At 38.3% G+C, this 19,649-nt stretch overlaps 1 protein-coding gene across 2 annotated transcripts; it reads right to left on the minus strand.

Moving 5' to 3' along the window:
* Positions 1 to 1,639: 1,639 nt before the first annotated feature.
* On the minus strand, positions 1,640 to 15,145 carry LOC143018263 (uncharacterized). Of its 2 annotated transcripts, none has more exons than XM_076173528.1 (6): positions 15,009 to 15,145; positions 13,021 to 13,128; positions 11,484 to 11,591; positions 8,933 to 9,019; positions 2,887 to 3,013; positions 1,640 to 2,353 (listed from the first exon to the last, which is right to left on the minus strand). In XM_076173528.1, the coding sequence occupies exons 2-6, from the start codon at positions 13,109 to 13,111 to the stop codon at positions 2,302 to 2,304; spliced, it is 465 nt and encodes a 154-aa protein (XP_076029643.1). In that variant the 5' UTR covers positions 13,112 to 13,128; positions 15,009 to 15,145; the 3' UTR covers positions 1,640 to 2,301. The 2 variants fall into 2 exon arrangements, with proteins under 2 accessions (XP_076029643.1, XP_076029642.1); XM_076173527.1 differs by having other exon boundaries at positions 11,484 to 11,597.
* Positions 15,146 to 19,649: the final 4,504 nt, after the last annotated feature.

Raw genomic sequence — 19,649 nt, forward strand, 5'->3', positions numbered from 1 at the left:
AATATATGCATTTTTCCAATCTTGTGGTACTTGTCCTTCTTTGTGTATTTTGTCCGTTAGTTCAAATATACATTCTTTCAATATCCAATTTGCAAATCCATCCGGTCCATGTGACTTTCTGACGTCGATTTTTTTTTTGTCTTTTTTTTATTTGTTCTCTCACTTTTTTCTGTGTCACTGTTATTTCTTTCATTACGGGGGATCTTTCTCTCTGTCCTTCCTCCCAGTTTTGTGACCTTTCAATTGTGAATACAGATTTATATTGTTTGATAATAATTTCAGCCATTTCTACATCATCTGTATATTCTTTATTTCGTTCGCGCAGTTTCACTATATCATGTTTATCTTTTAGTTTGTCATTTATGTATCTGTAGAACATTTTAGGTTGGTCCTTGCATTTTTCTGTTATATCTTTTTCATAGTTTCTTCTTCCCTGGGTATTTTTACATATTCATTTCTTAGTTTGATGTATATTTGCCATTTTGTCGTTTTTTCCCCACCTTTTTCACGTTTTGTCTCTTCCATGTTTAACTTCACTATAGTTTTTGTTATACCAACACTTTATGTATACCCTTTTTTGTTTCTTCTTTGGTACGTATTTATCTGTTCCCTCCTTGTATCTTTCTTCTAATAAGTTCCACTTCTCTTCCATCTTTGTTTCTTCATTTAAAAAAGTTTCCCAGTTTGCATTTTGAAAAAGTTTTTCGAAGTCCGTTTTGTTGTAAATTAGTCTTCCTTTTCTATGTTACTCATTTCTTCTCATATCGTTTTGTTCTTATAGTTCGAACTCTATCAGTATGTGGTCACTATTCCCAACTTGTGTCTTGTATTCCATTTTGCCCATTATTCCAGGCTCTGATGTGAATATTAAGCCTAGTCTCGACGGTTCTTCATTGTTTCTATATCTAGTGTTTTCCTTTACCCATTGAGTCAATGAATATTCAATGGTCATATCCAATAGAATATTTCCCCAAAGTTCCTCTCCACCTTCTACTGTCATTTCTTCCCAACATATTTCCTTTGAGTTAAAATCACCCATAATTACAATGTATGTATGTATGTAGTATTAGGCTGGCAAGTTGTTCGAGGATTTTGTGTCCTCTTAGATCTGTTTGGGGGACAATTCACTCTGGATGGTGCACAAACAGATCACCTGCCAGTGCGTGGTTTGTTGATGAGTTGAGATGTTGGAGTTGTGATTAAAGTACATTTTGCTCAGTGTGATTATATATTAACCTACAATCACAGCCAATGGCGTGTGACGCACATCATACCTGGCATCATATTTGGGTAAACGCGTTGGTAGGTTGGGTGATTAGACTCGTACTTCGCTGCTAAAAGCAAACAAGCCTCATTCAAAAACAAAGACTTAGTGCTCTAGACAATCGTTTGACGATCATCATTGAGTCATGAACGATCATCGTTGAGCGATAATCGACACCGAGCAAAACGTACCTTGAACCCCAAACGACGTTTTTCAGTCGAGGGGAATGCCACGTCCTACGAAGGGCAGGAGCAGTCTCGAATAGCACGTGGAACGGACGTGTCTAAGGGTTTTTATTCTGGCTAAATCCAGGCGATTTTAATTAGCTGAGTGGACACTTACGCTCCAGAGGGATAATAATGGCTTAAAGCTGAAGATATGCTTTTATTCTATGACCCAGTACAATCAGTTTTTCATCACACAAGTTGATTATATAGTTGGTGATATTGCTGCTGTTGAACATGCGATGCTATACAGTTTTGTCTTTCACAGAGAGTGCTAAAGCTACATTTATAGACACATTAGGGGGTAAACTGGAAAGTGGCTGAGGGAGGCAAGAAATGGCTGAAGGAGACCAATTTGACATTGGGTTAACGAAAGAGGCCTGCGGGTTTTCTTGGAGTTGCTTATCGAATCCAGGTTAGGTTCCGAAACTCAACAACGACGACCAAGTATTCTATGTGTAGATGGACCTGCCTTCACAGCTAGTTTTCTTATTCAACTTATTATCTTATTTCATTTCTTTTTTATTCATTTAGTTATTTTTCTTTTTGAGGGAGAGAATATCAGAACAGACGTGGGTTGTCACATTACATCCTTGATGGAACACTGTTAAGATGAATCTTCCGGGTAGTGTATGTATGTATGTAGTATTAGGCTGGCAAGTTGTTCGAGGATTTTGTGTCCTCTTAGATCTGTTTGAGGGACAATTCACTCTGGATGGTGCACAAACAGATCACCTGCCAGTGCCTGGTTTGTTAATGAGGTGAGATGTTGGAGTTGTGATTAAGGTACATTTTGCTCAGTGTGATTATATATTAGCCTACAACCACAGTCAGCGGCTCGATCCAAGTGCAATTTTTGTAGGATCTGGAAGAAGACAAAAGAATGTTAACAAATATCACGGCCGTCGAGAATTTTGATTTCTTGCATGAAAATATGATCGCTGAATTTATAGTACACTGCTCCCTTAGCAATTCTTGTTTATGTCTGTACATACGCACACCCATGAGTTAATTTTTTAGAAACTAATTGAAACGATTACGTCAAACCAATACACAAATTTGACAGATGCAACCGTCTTTAGGGATGTGTGAAGAGATCCAACGAAACGATAGTTGTCTCGTAATACACAGTGGTTTCATTTCACCAATACTAATGGCACTGTTGGTTGCTTAAGCCATTTGGGTTTGGAGGTTCAAAACCACTTCTTTGCCAGACTAGACCTTTTGTTATAGTCCGACTGGGTGGATCGGAGCGAAAAATCAAACAAGATAGGAAAAAAAAACAGTAAAAGGATGGATCGTAGGCAGAGGGTGATACAAGAAAGTTGGCAGCAGGGAAAGAAAATTTTCGTCATAAAAAAAAGAAAAAAAAAAAGAATAAGCAACAGTTATGCTTACGTGCACTCATGTCCACAGCCATTGGAGCAACACAATCCGCCTCCAGGACAGTCATCGTTGTCTTCGCAGAGTTCAGCGCATACACCCAGCTGACCCGGTTCATTTTGTGGACAACAAAGAGCGGGTCCTGCCAGGCGAGCACGTAACGGCACATAATAAAAATAACAATTAAACATTACTTAAAATAACGAGGGTAATATTGTTGGTAAATCAAAAAGTGAGACATAAGACTGAGGACAAATATATTCATTACTTTTAACATCCATGAAAGAAGAAATTCCTAAGAATTAGATTTGCATACACACACACACACACACACACACACACACACACACGACTCGGTGGCGCGGTTGGTAGAGTCTCCGACTGTCACTACGGTGGTCCGGGTTCGAGTCCTGCCCAGGGCTGAAATAATTCCAATATCCCTGCGCTTCGAGTCGTTACTCCAACTCTCGTGGGTGAGGAATTGGGTGTGTGTGTGCGTGTAAGGTCACAGCATTAACCATACATCGGTCATATGAGCTCTGAGCTCTCTTCCGGGAGGGAAATAGTTGTCGACCACGAGTCCAACACGTGATCCAAAAAATACCATGGTGAATACTCTCTCTCTCTCTCTCTCTCTCTCTCTCTCTCTCTCTCTCTCTCTCTCTCTCTCTCTCTCTCTCTCTCTCTCTCTCTCTCTCTCTCTCTCTCGATGGCGCGGAGGTTGAGTTCTCGGCTGCCACTATGGCGGTTCGGGTTCGAATCTCGCCCGGGGCTGAAACAATTTCAGTATCGCTGTGCTGCGAGTCGTTACTCCAACTTTCGTAGGCGGGGAGCTGAGTGTGTGTGTGCGTGTAAGGTCACATCATTACCCATACATTAGGCATCTTCGGGTATTTTGTTCAGACAAGTTACATACTAATATACTACAAAGATTAATACAATGGGGGAGATGTAGGGACTATGACACGTCATCCCTGCTAGAGATATATCGGATATCCGCATCCGCATCCGCATCCGCATCCGCGGAATATCCGCATATTAATTCACATCCGCATCCGTAGTTGTGATAAACTGAACATCCGCATCCGTAGTTGTGATAAACTGAACATCCGCCTCCGCCTTCGCATCCGCATTTGTGGTGAAATATACATCCGCATCCGCATCCACACTCAACAGAGGATGTGTGGATGCGGATGTGTTTTGTATATTGCACAACTTATGAATTATAGAGTAATATATAGACACGCAGTTACAGACTAGCAGAGTAGTAGAGTACTGCCTGGTGCTTACAGACTTAGAGTTCAGACAGAGCTTAGAAATGTGGAGTAAGTTTATTGATGTGTATCTAATGAATTAATCATCTAGTAAAACTAAAGCAAATAATATCACGGATTCATTTTCTTTCAAACTTACATAACGTAATGTGTCTAGAATTTAGGGGAAGGTCAGGAGAAGGGGGTGAATTTTACTTAGTGACTATGAAGTACAAATACATAGTAAATAAACTGCAAAATGTGAATGGTGGAATGTTAGATACTTAGTAACGACAGATGAGTGAGTCACTGTGTGTGTGTGTGTGTGTGTGTGTGTGTGTGTGTGTGTGTGTGTGTGTGTGTGTGTGTGTGTGTGTGTGTGTGTGTGTGTGTGTGTGTGTGTGTGTGTGTGTGTGTGTGTGTGTGTGTGTGTGTGTGTGTGTGTGAGGAGGGTGAAGAGGGAGATAGAGAGGAGGCTTATCACCCTTGCTTGTCACCTTCACCCCGATGCCTTACTGCTGGAGAGAGAGAGAGAGAGAGAGATTGTAATGTGTGTGTCATGTAGCTGAGTAATGTCGTAGGTTGCAGTCTTAGACCTTATTCCCACTTCACATGGTAGAATTCAGTGCTTCTTCCTTAAATACTTTTAATGCGAATGTTTCCTATTTATACAAATAATAAAATAAGAAAAATATATATAAACCGGCAGCGCTGAACTCTTCTTATCGCACGAGCTTCCCTGTTGTCGCCTGTTTCTCCTGATACAGTGAGTTGCCGATGAAAAGATTTTCACAGAAGAAGGGTAATATTAGCTATTGTTTTATTATTATCATTATCATTATTACTATTATAGAAGGTTTTTCGATGTATTTCTTACTAGAATTTAATGCAATGAAGCATTAGAATAAAGTAATTTTCTTTTTACACTTGCTAAGCATCTCGAAAATTTATAATACTGATCCATAAGTTGTAAACTGGCATTCTGAGCATAAGTCCTACACAGTACACTGGCAGCTAGGTCATCAGTTTGGTAAGAGTTTGCCTTCGATGGAAGAAGTGCTACTCCTTCCTTGATTGCTCCTCGCTGATAATACAGTTTGCCAGTGATGGTTTAAAAGGATATTATAATCAATTTTACAAGGCCTTATTGTTCTGTGCTGACTGCTACAGCAGCTGAAAAATGGCGTCACATAGGAGTGAAGTGTGGAAATATTTTATGAGCAAGTCAAGTGACCTAGCACAGTGTTTGTTGTGCAAGAAAGATTATTCACGAAAGGGACGTAGAACTACATCTTTGAAAAACCACTTGAAATCAGTGCATAGAGAACAGTTTGAAGAGTTAATGGCAAAAGAGACAAAGAAGTTGGAAGAAAAAATCAATACAGAAAAAACACCTTTGCAAAAAGCAAAGACAGATGCTAAGCAAAGGAATGTTGCTGAGTATTTTCAGAGTGCAAAATTATGGGATGCTTCTAACCCTAAGGCAAAGAAACTGGATAAATGCATTGCAGAAATGTTAGTCATGGATGATTTGCCTTTCAGTCATGTTCAGGACATAGGATTCATGAGACTGATGACTGAAGCTGCTCCACTATACAGTCTAAAGCAGCTAAATTTATATTCATCAATGATATGTAGTGATATGTATGAGTCTTTTTTCAAGAAAATAAAATAAATAATTGATGAAGTGAAGCAAGACAACAAATTTTCCTTCACAACTGATGTGTGGTCAGATACCTCAGCAGGTGTCTCATTGCTGAGTTTAACTACACATACCATAGATAAGGAATTTGAAAAAAACAAACTTTGTTCTAGGTGCTGAACCACTGGAAGAACGACATACAGGAGAGTATATTTTCAAAATGTTTGATGATATGCTGATGAAGTGGGATATATCTCGTACAAATATCCACTGTGTTCTGCGTGATGCTGTAGCAAATATGAAAAAAGCTCTGTTTCTCTCAGGTGTAAACAATTTGGATTGTCTTGTGTATAAAATACAGCTGATTGCTAAAACTGGGTTATAATCACATTGTGATATAGAAAACACGATAAAAAAAAACTCGTAGTACTGCTACGCACTTTCATCATTCAACTATGGCACAAGATGAACTTAAAAAGATTCAGGACAGGCTGCAAGTACCTAAACTCTCTGTTATTCATGATACACCCACAAGATGGAATAGCACCTTACGCATGGTAAGAAGAACACTAGAAATAAAGGAATCTGTGTGTGTGTGTGTATGCTGCTACCAACTCCAAAATCAAACAGCTCAGCAATACTGAGTGGTTGATTATGCATAAATGTGTACAAGCCTTACAACCTTATGAAGATATCACAAAAAAACTTAGTGACTCCACACCAACAACAGCTGAAGTGATTCCATTTGTAAAGTCCTTAAAACACACTCTTCAGCATACCAAATCAGCAGTTTCTAACCCTGTTGAAGAAACTCATACATCAGATACAAGCTCTGAAGATGAACCAGGCCCAGGATCAGTGATTGAGTTAAATGAAGACAGACAAGCAACACAGGCAGTAAACTTCATGAAAGAGGCAATGCAAGCTGATGCTGAGAAAAGATTTTCTTGGATTGAAAATTAAGATCTTTACAGAATTGCAACATATATTGACCCAAGATACAAGAGTAAATTTTTTTCTTCATCTCACGTCACTGATCAAGTAAAATCATCACTTGCCAGAGTATGTGAGGAGCTTCGTCAGACGACTATTCTAGAAGAGGAAGATGGAGAACCACGAAGGAAACGAAGAAGAGATGATACGAGTGAAACACTTACCACCTGTGGAACATTAGATGAAGAAATTACCTCTATTCTTGCCTCCAGCAGTAATGATGAAGCAGAAAATCATTTGTAGTAACTTTTCTCATGAAAGATATTGAGAAATATCACAGAGAGAAAAGAATAAGTGAAACAAGTCAAGATAGTTTACAATGGTGGAAGACAATGAAGACAGTCTACCCTGATTTGGCAAATGTAACTTGCCACTATCTCTCCTGTCCACCAAGTAGCATTCCTAGTGAGCAGCTGTTTAGTAGTGCTGGCTTGATATATGACGCTAAGCGCAATCGGCTTTTTCCAGAAAAGGTAGATAAGCTACTGTTTTTGAAACGAAACTTGCCCATCTTAAACTTTGAATATTAAGTAATAGATATGTGTTTATAGTATCAGTTCAATCAGTTGGTTATAGATTTATAGTTAACCACTTTCAAAAGGGTGGAGGTTGGGGAAAGTGGTCGGTGGGATGCACGACGAGTTGGGTCCACGTCCCGCATCCTGGTAACGCACAAAATGTGTGGCTGAAACTCGTCATAAAACTTTATTGTAACAAAAAGTACTTCCACTTTACTTCCACTAGTATACTCTGGAACTCCCTTCCTGCGTCTGTATTTACGACTTCCTGTGACTTAAATACTTTCAAAGAGAGAAGTATAAACTATTAAGACACCATTTGAACTCATTTGGTAGTATTTTGGTTCTCCCACCTTGTTTTTATTTGTTACTTCTGTCTGCATGATATGACACTGAAACTTTTTTTTTGGGGGGGGGGGTATCCTCTTGGTGAGAACATTTGACGTAAAAACATCCGCATCCGCGAGGACGTCATATTTTGATATCCGCATCCGCATTTGCATCCGCATTTTAGTAGAGACTGATATCCACATTCAAATTTGTATCCACAAAATGACATCCGCATATACATCCGCATCCGCGGTTATCTGAAATTCAACATCCGATACATCTCTAATCCCTGCCAGCCCGCTACTCGTGACCCAAACAACTCTAGTGTCCCGCACATATTTTGTTGTATGAAGATGTGATTGTGCCGACGTCACTGTATGGGACAAAAACCTGGAACATAAGAAAGGAAGAGAAGAGGAGTTTGAATGTGTTTGAGATGAGGTGCCTGAGAAGTATGATAGGGGTTACTAGGCTGGATAGAGTGGGAAATGAGGGGATGAGGAGGAGAACAGGGGTGGAAAAGGAGTTGGAAACAGGGTTGATGAAAGAGTACTGGGATGGTTTGGACACATGGAAAGAATGACTGAAGAAAGATTACTAAAAGAGGTGCGGAAGGCAGAAGTAGGAGTGAACAAGAGAGGGCGACCAGGGATAAGATGGATGGATGGGGTAAAAAATGTATTGGGAAAGAGGGGAATGTCTGTTGAGAAAGGACGTGAGAGGACAGAAGATATAGGTGAATAGAGAATGTTTGTGTATGGATGATGCTGTTATGCATGAATGGGAGTGAATGGAGAATTGGGGTGGGTAAAAGAGTATTTGTGAAAAATAATTTGACGCAGCCCGAAGGGATTTCTCCCCGTCTTCTCTTTTTCTGCATGAGGTAACAGAGAGGGGATTCGCCGATTAAATGAAGCGGCCTTGCTGTGACTGTGCTGTGTCTTGCGGAGTGAGTGTTATGCCTTTTCATTTTATTTATTTACTTTTTGCTCCCTCTCTTGTAAGTGAAAAAACCTGTGGTATGTGTATATATATATATATATATATATATATATATATATATACATACATAAATATATGTATATATATATATATATATATATATATATATAATATATATATACATATATATATATATATATATTCCGATAATCTTGTCCTACCTGATCATTTTCGGTGGATTTGATGTCTGATGCTTCCGTCACGTCATTTGATAACGTTTCAGTTAACCTTTTCATATCTACATCCAAACGTCACAGTTCCATTTGTGGATTAGTACTGCGACGCCCCTTCATTCTCCTTCTCCCTCTCTTTCGTTGACTTACCTGGTTTTTTGCAAGCCATCCTGCAGACCCCGTCGCAACACTTAAGGCGTGGTGGACAGTAAATATCATTGATACACTTGATCTCGACTGTATGAAAAGAAAAATATATAAAAATGTTAAGTATGATTAGATAAAACACGAATTCACAACATAACAACAACAAGAACACAACAGAAGAAACTAGAACTAAAAGTGGTCGATGAACACAAAGATTATCAGTTATTGGTCTGCGTCAAAATATCATTTACACACAACCACTCTGGAACCCACTCTCTTCCATGCATCACAGCATCCTCCATATGCAACCTTTCTCAACTCACACTTACCTTATCTTCTCCCTTTCTTCCTCTAATAGATATCCCCCTCTTTTTCAATGCTACTTTTACCCCATCCATCTCATCCTCGGTCACCCCCTCCTGTTCACTCCATCCACTTCTGCCTTTCACACTTCTTCTGCTAATCATTCTTCACTCATTATTCCCATATGTCCAAACGCCAAACCATCTCAATACTCTTTCATTAACCCTGTATACATATAAGTATATGAATATGTATATATATATATATATATATATATATATGTATATATATATATATAGTGTGTGTGTGTGTGTGTGTGTGTGTGTGTGTGTGTGTGTGTGTGTGTGTGTGTGTGTGTGTGTGTAAGATTCAACGAATGCTTACTGTATATATGTATATATATAATATATGTATGTATATATATATATGTATGTATATATGTGCATATGCACAAATTTCACAAGTCACACGTGAGTCACAAATATGCAGAGTCCACTAGGAAGAGGAAAAACACACGGAGTCCGAGCGCTTTCGTGATATATTCACATTATCAAGGAGTACAGAAAAATGAGAACAATAAAATGGAGATACAGAGTATAAATAGGACAAGAGAGACATTTACCCTCCTCTCCGAAGCCTGAAAGCTCAGGTTGGGTCACTCGGCGAGGTCATGGAAACAGATCATTATTACATTAATTTTTAAAATATGTACTGTTTATATTACTGACCCATATATACAAACAGATAAATAGTAAATAATAATAAATTGGCATATAACTAATAATTAATGAGAATCAAACAGAAAAATGATAACAAAACAATAACAAATAACATAGAATAGATGATAATCATTACAGCATCTTGCTTAAGTGTTTATCTAAATGATTCTTAAAGCTTCGAACTGAACTACATTACACTGCCTGTGCAGGAAGTTTATTCCATTCATTAACTACACGGTTGGCGAAGTTGTTCTTACCCACTTCCAAATTGAATCTTCCACGCCTCTTTTACTAATCTTTCTTCACTTATTCTTTCCATGTGTCCAAATCATTCCAATACTTTTTCATCAATCCTGTCTCCCAACTCCCTCTCCACCCCCATTCTCCTCCTCACACCCTCACTCTATCCAGCCTAGTAACCCCAATCATACTTTTCAGGAACCTCATTTCAAACACATTCAAACATTTCCTCTCTTCTCATCTTATATTACAGCTCAGATTTTGGCCTTTCCTGAAGTGCCTGCTGCTTACCATTTGCTTAACAAGATAATCAAGTTCTACCAGAATGCACAGCATCATGCTCAAAATTACGAGACATTTCTAACCATCTGGACTACAAGGACAACTATGCAACTAAGAGATCAGGATTTGCAACTTCTTGCAATGACTTGAAAGAATTATCATCATGTCACATTCTGTATCAATACAAAACACTAGTGACAAAAACCTCAGTGACAAAAATCATCTCCATTCTTTATGTGGATCAAATCTTATGTCCACACAAACACACAGTTCTCCTGACTGGTCATCTATGATGACAGAGCACACAGCCAATCTAAACATGCACTGCATCATCATGATACAATATGTAAACAAAATATCTTCTATGGTAATTATTTTACAAATACAAAGATTGTGACCAGCACAATCATGTCTAGTCATTCCTCTCAGTTCAAAGCAATATCAATCCTTTATTTACCTGAGAATGACATTAAAGAGCATGTCACACAGACTGACAAAGATAGAAATATGGGAATTTCAAATGTTGAGAATTCCTTAGTGTCTTCTGAATTTTTAACATTTATAAATCTATCCATCTTTGAAGTCAAACAATATCTGTCCCATACTGTGTGGTTGGCACAATCACTCTTTCATACAATTTCCTCTTATCATCTATTCCCAAATGTCTATTTCTCATTACACTTTTGAATCCCCCAAGGCATTTACTTGCTTCTCTCAATCTACATTCTACCTCCACCTCCACTCCTCCCTTTCCCCCGCCACATTCTCACCCAAGTATCTAAAACTATCCACATCCTCCAGTCTCCCTTAATACTCACTTCCAGTCTGTTGCCACTTTTCTATCCATGAACATCTCATCACCTTACCTTTACCCACATTTATCTTCAACTTCCTTCTTTCGCATACCTTCCCAAACTATGTCACAAACTTCTCACATCCTTACTCCCACTTTTCTCCATTTTCTTTAACTATCTCCAATCCCCGACCCATTATCCGACACCTTGACTTACCTGGTATTGGGCGAGCTGGACTGCAGACGCCCTCCAAGCACTCTTGGAAAGGTCGGCAGTCACTATTGTTGGTACACACAACCACCTTGACTTTGGCGAGAGAAAGCTCTGCACCTGTAAGGAAAAAGTAGAAGTTATATAATATTGTTTGAAAAGAAAAACTATAAGAAAATGTTAAACTTGATAAGAACAAACACAAATGCACGACAGAATAAGAACACGGCGGAAGAGACTAGAACTAAAAGTGGTCGATGAACACAAGGATGATTGGTTATCATTCAGCTGTCATGTTAAGATGATGATACTTGTCCTTGGAAATGAGATACGCGTACCCTGTTAAAAAAAAAAAAAAAAAAAAAATCAATCGCCTTTATAAGGGAGGTGACCGAATCAAATCCTACTTCATCCTTGACTCTTCGTATGAGAAGAGGAAACCCTTGGTCCAATGAATCCAGCCTTTTTTATCACTCCCGGTGAGGAACCTGAATGTATTCTGTCCTCAGGCAAAGGTTCTGAGGACGCCAAGCCCAAAAAGTCTCATCGTTCCAATTATGATGTTCCCACTTTTTTTCTTCTTCTATGTCTATATATCTTTCCGAGAATTTGACAATCAATCAATCAATCAATCAATCAATATATATATATATACATGCATATATATATATATACATACATATATATATACATATATATATATATATATACATATATATATATATATATATACATATATATATATATGAAGATAGATATCACAAAAAATAGTGTCGTATCACACTGGTAAAATTACACTAATGATCCATGACACACTTTCGGAGAAGAATAGGCGAAAGTCAAGAGATCCGTAAATTTCGATCACTGTCTGTGATCCTCTTCAGCAGATTTCGGATCTCTTGACTTTCGTTTATTTTTCTTCGAAAGTGGGTCTTTAGTTTTATATATATATATATATATATATATATATATATATATATATATTACCATACATAAACAAATATATATATATATATATATATATATATATATATTACATACATATACATACATACATATATATATATGGATATATATATATATATATATATATATATATATATATATATGTGTGTGTGTGTGTGTGTGTGTGGATCCACCGAATAGAATGAATAAGATGACACCAAAGATATATCACCAGAAACTAGTTGGCAGGGAGGTGAGATTAATGTCAAAAGTTCTTCATAGCAACCATTAATGACACAACCGAAAGAAAACCGGGCGTTTCTGTTGGATCATCGTCTCCTAAAGGTCCAACCTCATTGCCTTGTGCGCTTACGGGTAATGTGCTACTGAATATATTTAAATACTACCCAAGCAGATCCGAGACTTGGACATTGAACAACATGAAGAAAATTAAGGTCTATACTTGCAGTGTAAGAACTCTTTCAGAAAACCACAGGCTGGAGAGTTTAATGGAAGAACTAAACATTAATTGGGACACCGTAGGACTGAGCGAAGTCCGAAGAGCAGAAGAAATGGTTTAACACTTTTAACCACTTACTTTCATCAGGCAGGTGTAGAGCCGTGACGACACAGGACGCCCACATCAGAAGCAGAGCCACTCCTGTGCCCGAGTTCAGGCCCAGCATCATGGTGGTGATAATCGATCCTTTGGACGAAGAAAATTATACTTCAACACTGACAGCTATAAGAAACATGAAAGTCACTGTCCAGTAATGTCGTTACACACTAGTAATTGCACTAAGAACCCACTATTATTTGGATTTAAGAAAAGAAGAAAATAACGGATTTCCGTATATTTCGATCACTTGCTGTGATCCTCTTCACGCGGAATACATAGACAAGAGAACATACACATATTATATACAGATGAGAGAGGTAAAGTTAGGGAACATGGACAAGTCAACTCATGTGGCATCTATATTGTTGTGCGGGTTATGTGGTAAATCGTCCGCTTTTACAATATGGGGAAATAATTGATCAACTGCCAAGGTGGTTATGTAATCTGGTGACCATTGGCCTTTTGAGATGTTAAAATTCGGGAATTGTTTTATTAAGGAAGATTCTATTATTTTTCTTTTGTAACTACATTTGGATTTGAAAATGGTTTTTGCCTCGTCCCAATTTATTCTGTGATTGTTGTTGGCTACGTGTTGAAATACCGCGGAGTTATGTTGAGCATATTTAACTGAGTTTTTATGTTCTTTAATTCTCGTTTTTAATTCTCTTTTCAACTGAGTTTTGATGACAGAAATCTCTGAATCTAAATAAGATGGGCTACATAATCTTATGTAGCCCATCTTATTTAGATTCAGAGATTTCCGTCATCAAAACTCAGTTGAAAAGATTAGGGTACCCAGACTGGTTTACAAACAAGGCCTTAAGCAAAGCCAAAACCAGTTATTATAAATCCACTTCCCATCCATCTCAACATCAAAAATGGAACAAACACTGCCTAAAACTTCCTTTTAACCAATCCATCAATAATTTCTCTCAAATGTTGCCAAAAGATAGAGTAAATATTATTTTTAGTTATCCTAACAATCTTTTCAGAAAAGTAGTTAACGTTCATCACAGACCAACACAAGACATAAATCCCGGAGTTTACAAATTACCTTGCTCAGATTGTGATGAAGTGTACTGGGGACAAACGGGCAGAGAATTAAAAACGAGAATTAAAGAACATAAAAACTCAGTTAAATATGCTCAACATAACTCCGCGGTATTTCAACACGTAGCCAACAACAATCACAGAATAAATTGGGACGAGGCAAAAACCATTTTCAAATCCAAATGTAGTTACAAAAGGAAAATAATTGAATCTTCCTTAATAAAACAATTCCCGAATTTTAACATCGCAAAAGGCCAATGGTCACCAGATTACATAACCACCTTGGCAGTTGATCAATTATTTCCCCATATTGTAAAAGCGGACGATTTACCACATAACCCGCACAACAATATAGATGCCACATGAGTTGACTTGTCCATGTTCCCTAACTTTACCTCTCTCATCTGTATATAATATGTGTATGTTCTCTTGTCTATGTATTCCGCGTGAAGAGGATCACAGCAAGTGATCGAAATATACGGAAATCCGTTATTTTCTTCTTTTCTTAAATCCAAATAATAGTGGGTTCTTAGTGCAAACATGAAGGTATAATAAATGCCGACATAAGGCAGCACATTTCTTATAGTCACAATTAATTTGTAGATTAACAGAACTGAATTCTATGAAGCGTTTGCAATGTCTGCGCAGGCCAGTTTTAATTCAATCTCGATCTGTTGTAGGTTTATTCTGTCAACCACCGGGCGATTCTAATCAACTTCTATGAAACGCCAAACATAAATCTCTGGACACATCTCACCTGAAGACACAGAGACAGAGACAGACAGATGGACAGAGACAAACACGCAGGCACTTAGAAACATACACACGAAGACATAGACACGCAAAAAAAAAAACACACACACAAACAGACATAGAGACAGCGACAGAAATAAAAACACACAAAACAAAAACATTACTTGTTAGGAGATACGGCCGGAGGATCTGAAATGATAGAAGTTTCCGTGACTAGTGGAGTAGTGAGCAACTCTCTCGTTCGAAATTCGCCGTGGGACTGTCGCCAACCGCCGAGAAATCCCTCTTCTGGCCCAGGCAGTGACGTCGTTTGATTTATAGCTCAGTGAACACTTGTCTCTGATAAGAGAAAATTGATACATTCAAAATAAACTTGTTTTGATGATATGGTTAACGTCACAAACTCCCCCTTATCGGGAGGCTAGGATAGTGCCCCTCACAGAGGACTTTGTGGCGTGGAATTTAATGAACCATGCCTTTGGTTCAACTTAGCCGGTGGTAGGATTCGAACCGCCATCCCCTCAACCTTCGCTGCAAGCAACGACGCCCTAACCCGCTCGGCCAATGAGCTTCACTTAAAGTAAACTTTAAAAACAGAGAATTATTCTGAATGGTAAAACTTCTAGATGGAAAAATGTTACGAGTGGAGTTCCTCAAGGTTCCGTTCTTGGGACACTTCTATTCATAGTCTTATATAAATGTCTCCAAATTTGCTGATGATGCAAAAATGTGCGGAATGGCAAATAATCACTTACATCAATTAGATATTCAAGAATATTTAGATAAACCATAGCATTAATCTGAAAAGTGGCTAATGAAATTTAACACAAGTGAATGCAAGGTTATCCACGTAGGTAAAAGTTTGTCCATTGACTCGATGGATAAAGGAAAACACCAGATATACAAACAATGAAGAACCGTCGAGACTAGACTTAATATTCACATCAGAACCTGGAATAGTGACTAAATACTAATAGAGTTCGAACTAAAAGAACAAAATGATGTGAGAAGAAATGAGAAACAGAAAAGGAAGACTAATGTACAACAAAACGGACTTCGAAAAACTTTTTTCAAAATGCAAACTGGGAAATTTTTTTAAATGAAGAAACAGAGATGGAAGAGAAGTGGAACTTATTAAAAGAAAAATACAAGGAGGGAACAGATAAATAAACATAGAAGAGACAAAGCGTGAAAAAGATGGGAAAAAACGATCAAATGGCAAATATACATCAAACCAAGAAATAAATATCTAAAAATACCCAGGGAAGAAGAAACTATGAAAAAGATATAACAGAAAATGCAAGGACCATCCTAAACTGTTCTACAGATACATAAATGACCAACTAAAAGATAAACATAATATAGTGAAACTGCGCGAAAGAAATAAAGAATATATAAATGATGTAGAAATGGCTTAAATTATGATCAAACAATATAAATCTGTATTCACAATTGAAAGCTCACAAAACTGGGAGGAAGGACAGAGAAAAAGATTCCCCGTATTGAAAGAAATAACGGTGACACAGAAAAAAATGAGAAAAAAAACTGGACGTCAGAAAGTCACATGGACCGGATGGATTTGCAAATTGGATATTGAAAGAATGTATGGATGAACTAACGGACAAAATACACACGATAATTGATTTCTCACTCAAAGAAGGAAAAGTACCATAAGATTGAAAAAATGCAAATATTGTACCAATATACAAAGGAGGGAACAAAGAAAATCCAACCAACTATAGACCGGCCTCCCTTACAAGTACAATAGCAAATATATGCAAAAAAATAAATTCCCACATACGCCATTCCCATTCACCACCCCTCCCTCCCTCTTTTCTTGGCTCTTCATGGATGACGGGTCATCCCTGCATCTCGCTCGGTGCCCTGTGGTATTGGCTGCATGTTATTGTGGAGTTAATAGCTGTTCAGTGGCGTGCAACTGATACTTTAGGGTCTATATGGGGCACCCCTACGAACAAGAGCCACACATCTTTTTGTCTGTGATAGAGGAAATCTCTATTCATAGAGAAATTATGCTACTTTACAATACTGCGACTGTCCCTCCGTTATGCTGTCCCCACACTCTTAATACTGTCCTGTACCACTTCTCTGAATATTTATTTCCTTTTTCGCCCAACCCTGTGGTACGGGAAAAAGAATACTGCAGCAGTGTTCCCACTTGAGTTGTAAAAGACGGCAAAAACCGGACGGGGGATATATAGATATTACTGAATCCTGGATCAATATGGCTGATTGACATTTTCTTCCGGAAAAAGAGATGGAAGGATATAAGTTGTTTTTTCACAATGACAGAAGAGTTCCCTTGATTAAGGTTAAGAAGGCTTTAAGCGGTCATGTCTAAATGATGTAAAGAAAACAGTTTTCCATATAGATGCATGAATTTCTGGAATAACCTAGAAGGTGATATAGACCAAGGTGGAGCATCACATGAAATCAAATCTGAATATGATGAATGGAAATGAAGGATATAGAACATGTTGGAACTGTACATGAATTTCAGGATAGGTGAGATAAATTGGAGAGTTGGAAACGGGATCCAACAAGCGTTGTTCCATTTGTGTATACAAACACGTGCACGCGCACACATACACACACACACACACAAACAAACAAACAAACAAACAAATTGGGTTTAGCATGTGTCTAAGATCACAACATTACCCATAGATCGGGCAATATAGGAGTTTTGAGCTCTCTCCGGGAGGGTAATAGCTGTTGATCACGAGACCAACACGTGATTCAAGTCCTTGGAGACCCACACGTAGGCAATTATATTAAAGCTGAAAGCAAGTATTTATAGACTTGAATTTGATTACTTACATCTGTGACTGCAATAAATTTGATACACACACACAAACATACACGAGAACTGTGGGCCCCAATCTTCTTACGTGGGAATTATGACACCTCGATCTTCTAAATGCTTCGTATACCACCTTCAGGCAGGGTCTATTAGGAACCATAACCCCCAAGAACACGAAGTCCTCCCAACGCAAGAACATCTACAGTTTGAACGCTCCAGAGAGTTCGTTGAGGCTGTGGCAGACGTCGTGACTTACTACTGCCAAATCAATCTTAGCACATCTCTCTCTCTCTCTCTCTCTCTCTCTCTCTCTCTCTCTCTCTCTCTCTCTCTCTCTCTCTCTCTCTCTCTCTCTCTCTCTCTCTCTCTCTCTCTCTCTCTCTCTCTCTCTCTCTCTCTCTCTCTCTCTCTCTCTCTCTCTTTCTCTTTCTCTCTCTTGTTTCCCATCTATGTGCTATCTGTTTTTCTATAGCAATTGAAGCTGTAAAGTACAACGAGTATCACTTTTTAAAATCATAACAACGACCTCAGTAAATTCTTTGGCACGTGATTTTTTGTTTGTTCATATGGACCTGGTAGTAAGAAGAAATTGGAGGAGAGGGAGACATTTTGGATAGATATAAATGAGTGCTTAGATAGTTTTGGAAGAAACGTCAATGTGATAATGTTGGGAGATATCAATGCTAGAGTAGGGGATAACAGATGGAGTGTCACGGAGTTTTGGAGTCCCAAGTAAAGAGTATAGTGGAGAATTGATGGTGGAGATATGGTTAGAAAGAGAGCTGAAGATAGCTAACAGTGTTTAAGAAAAAAGTCAAACATATGCACACATGGGAAAGGGTAGTGGATGGTAAAAGAGTTGATAAGGAGTAAGATGGGGTCCCGATATAGGACGGGTAACACATTCAACACTGTATTGAATTGGTCCATTCAAAATTATTGTGGAATGCGAAAGGAGACATTCGCAACTTATAAGGTAAGTAAAACACAAACAGTTGATCATGGCGAAGACCAAAAGTGAAATGAAAGAAAACAATAAGAGGTTTACAAATATGAAGAAAACATTAAACAAGGACAGATAGAATGGTGAAACTTACAAGAGCAACAAGTACGATTGTTATGTATTGTACTTGTGAGTAGATTGGAAAATGATACATGCTTTCCCCTTTGTATATAAGCACCATTAAATTGATTTATATTGATTTATTAAAATTATTGTATTGATTGCATTTCCATGTGCCAATTTTGAGAAGCAACCATGCTGTCGTGTATGTTTCCCGCCAAACCAGGCTGCATACAGAAACGACGCACTTTCTAGTTCGACCTCTAAGTGTACACACGTTTTGTTGTAGTGCTTTAATTGATCTAATACACTATTTACCCTTCGTAATATACCTTTATTAGCCACCCACATACAAGTGGTCGACAAACGAAAATATATCAATGTGGTAGGATGGCTGAGGCAATATTTAATAGTGTGAAATAAAAACACAGGCGACCCATTCCGGAGATCAGACTCCAGCCCCTCGGGGCCCCATAGGTTGGGGAGGCCATGCTAAGGGCATCTATTCTTGTCTCCTCTCATTGTGGGTTGAGCAGGTGATCCCTAAATGGGGATTCCAAGTCGTGTTGACTGCTGACGAACTGTGCTGTTCCCCATTTTTACACTGGGCCTCCTCCGCTTACCGTGTGAATTGTGACGAAGGAGCACTCTCGAATAACACGCGGAACGGGCGTGTCTAAGAGTTTTTATTCTGGCTAGACCCAGGTGATTCTAATCAGCTGAGTTGACACTTACGCTCCAGAGGGATAAGAATGGCTTAAAGCTGAAGACATGTTTTTATTCTTTGACCCAGTACAATCAGTTTTTCACCACACAAGTTGATTATATAGTTGGTGACATTGCTTCTGTTGTACATGCGATGCTATACATTTTTGTCTTTTACAGAGAGTGCCAAAGCTGCATCTAAAGACACATTAG

Source organism: Oratosquilla oratoria, chromosome 34 (genome assembly GCF_046742065.1).
Source record: "Oratosquilla oratoria isolate Oo_2021 chromosome 34, ASM4674206v1, whole genome shotgun sequence".
NCBI classification, from domain to species: Eukaryota; Metazoa; Arthropoda; class Malacostraca; order Stomatopoda; family Squillidae; genus Oratosquilla; species Oratosquilla oratoria.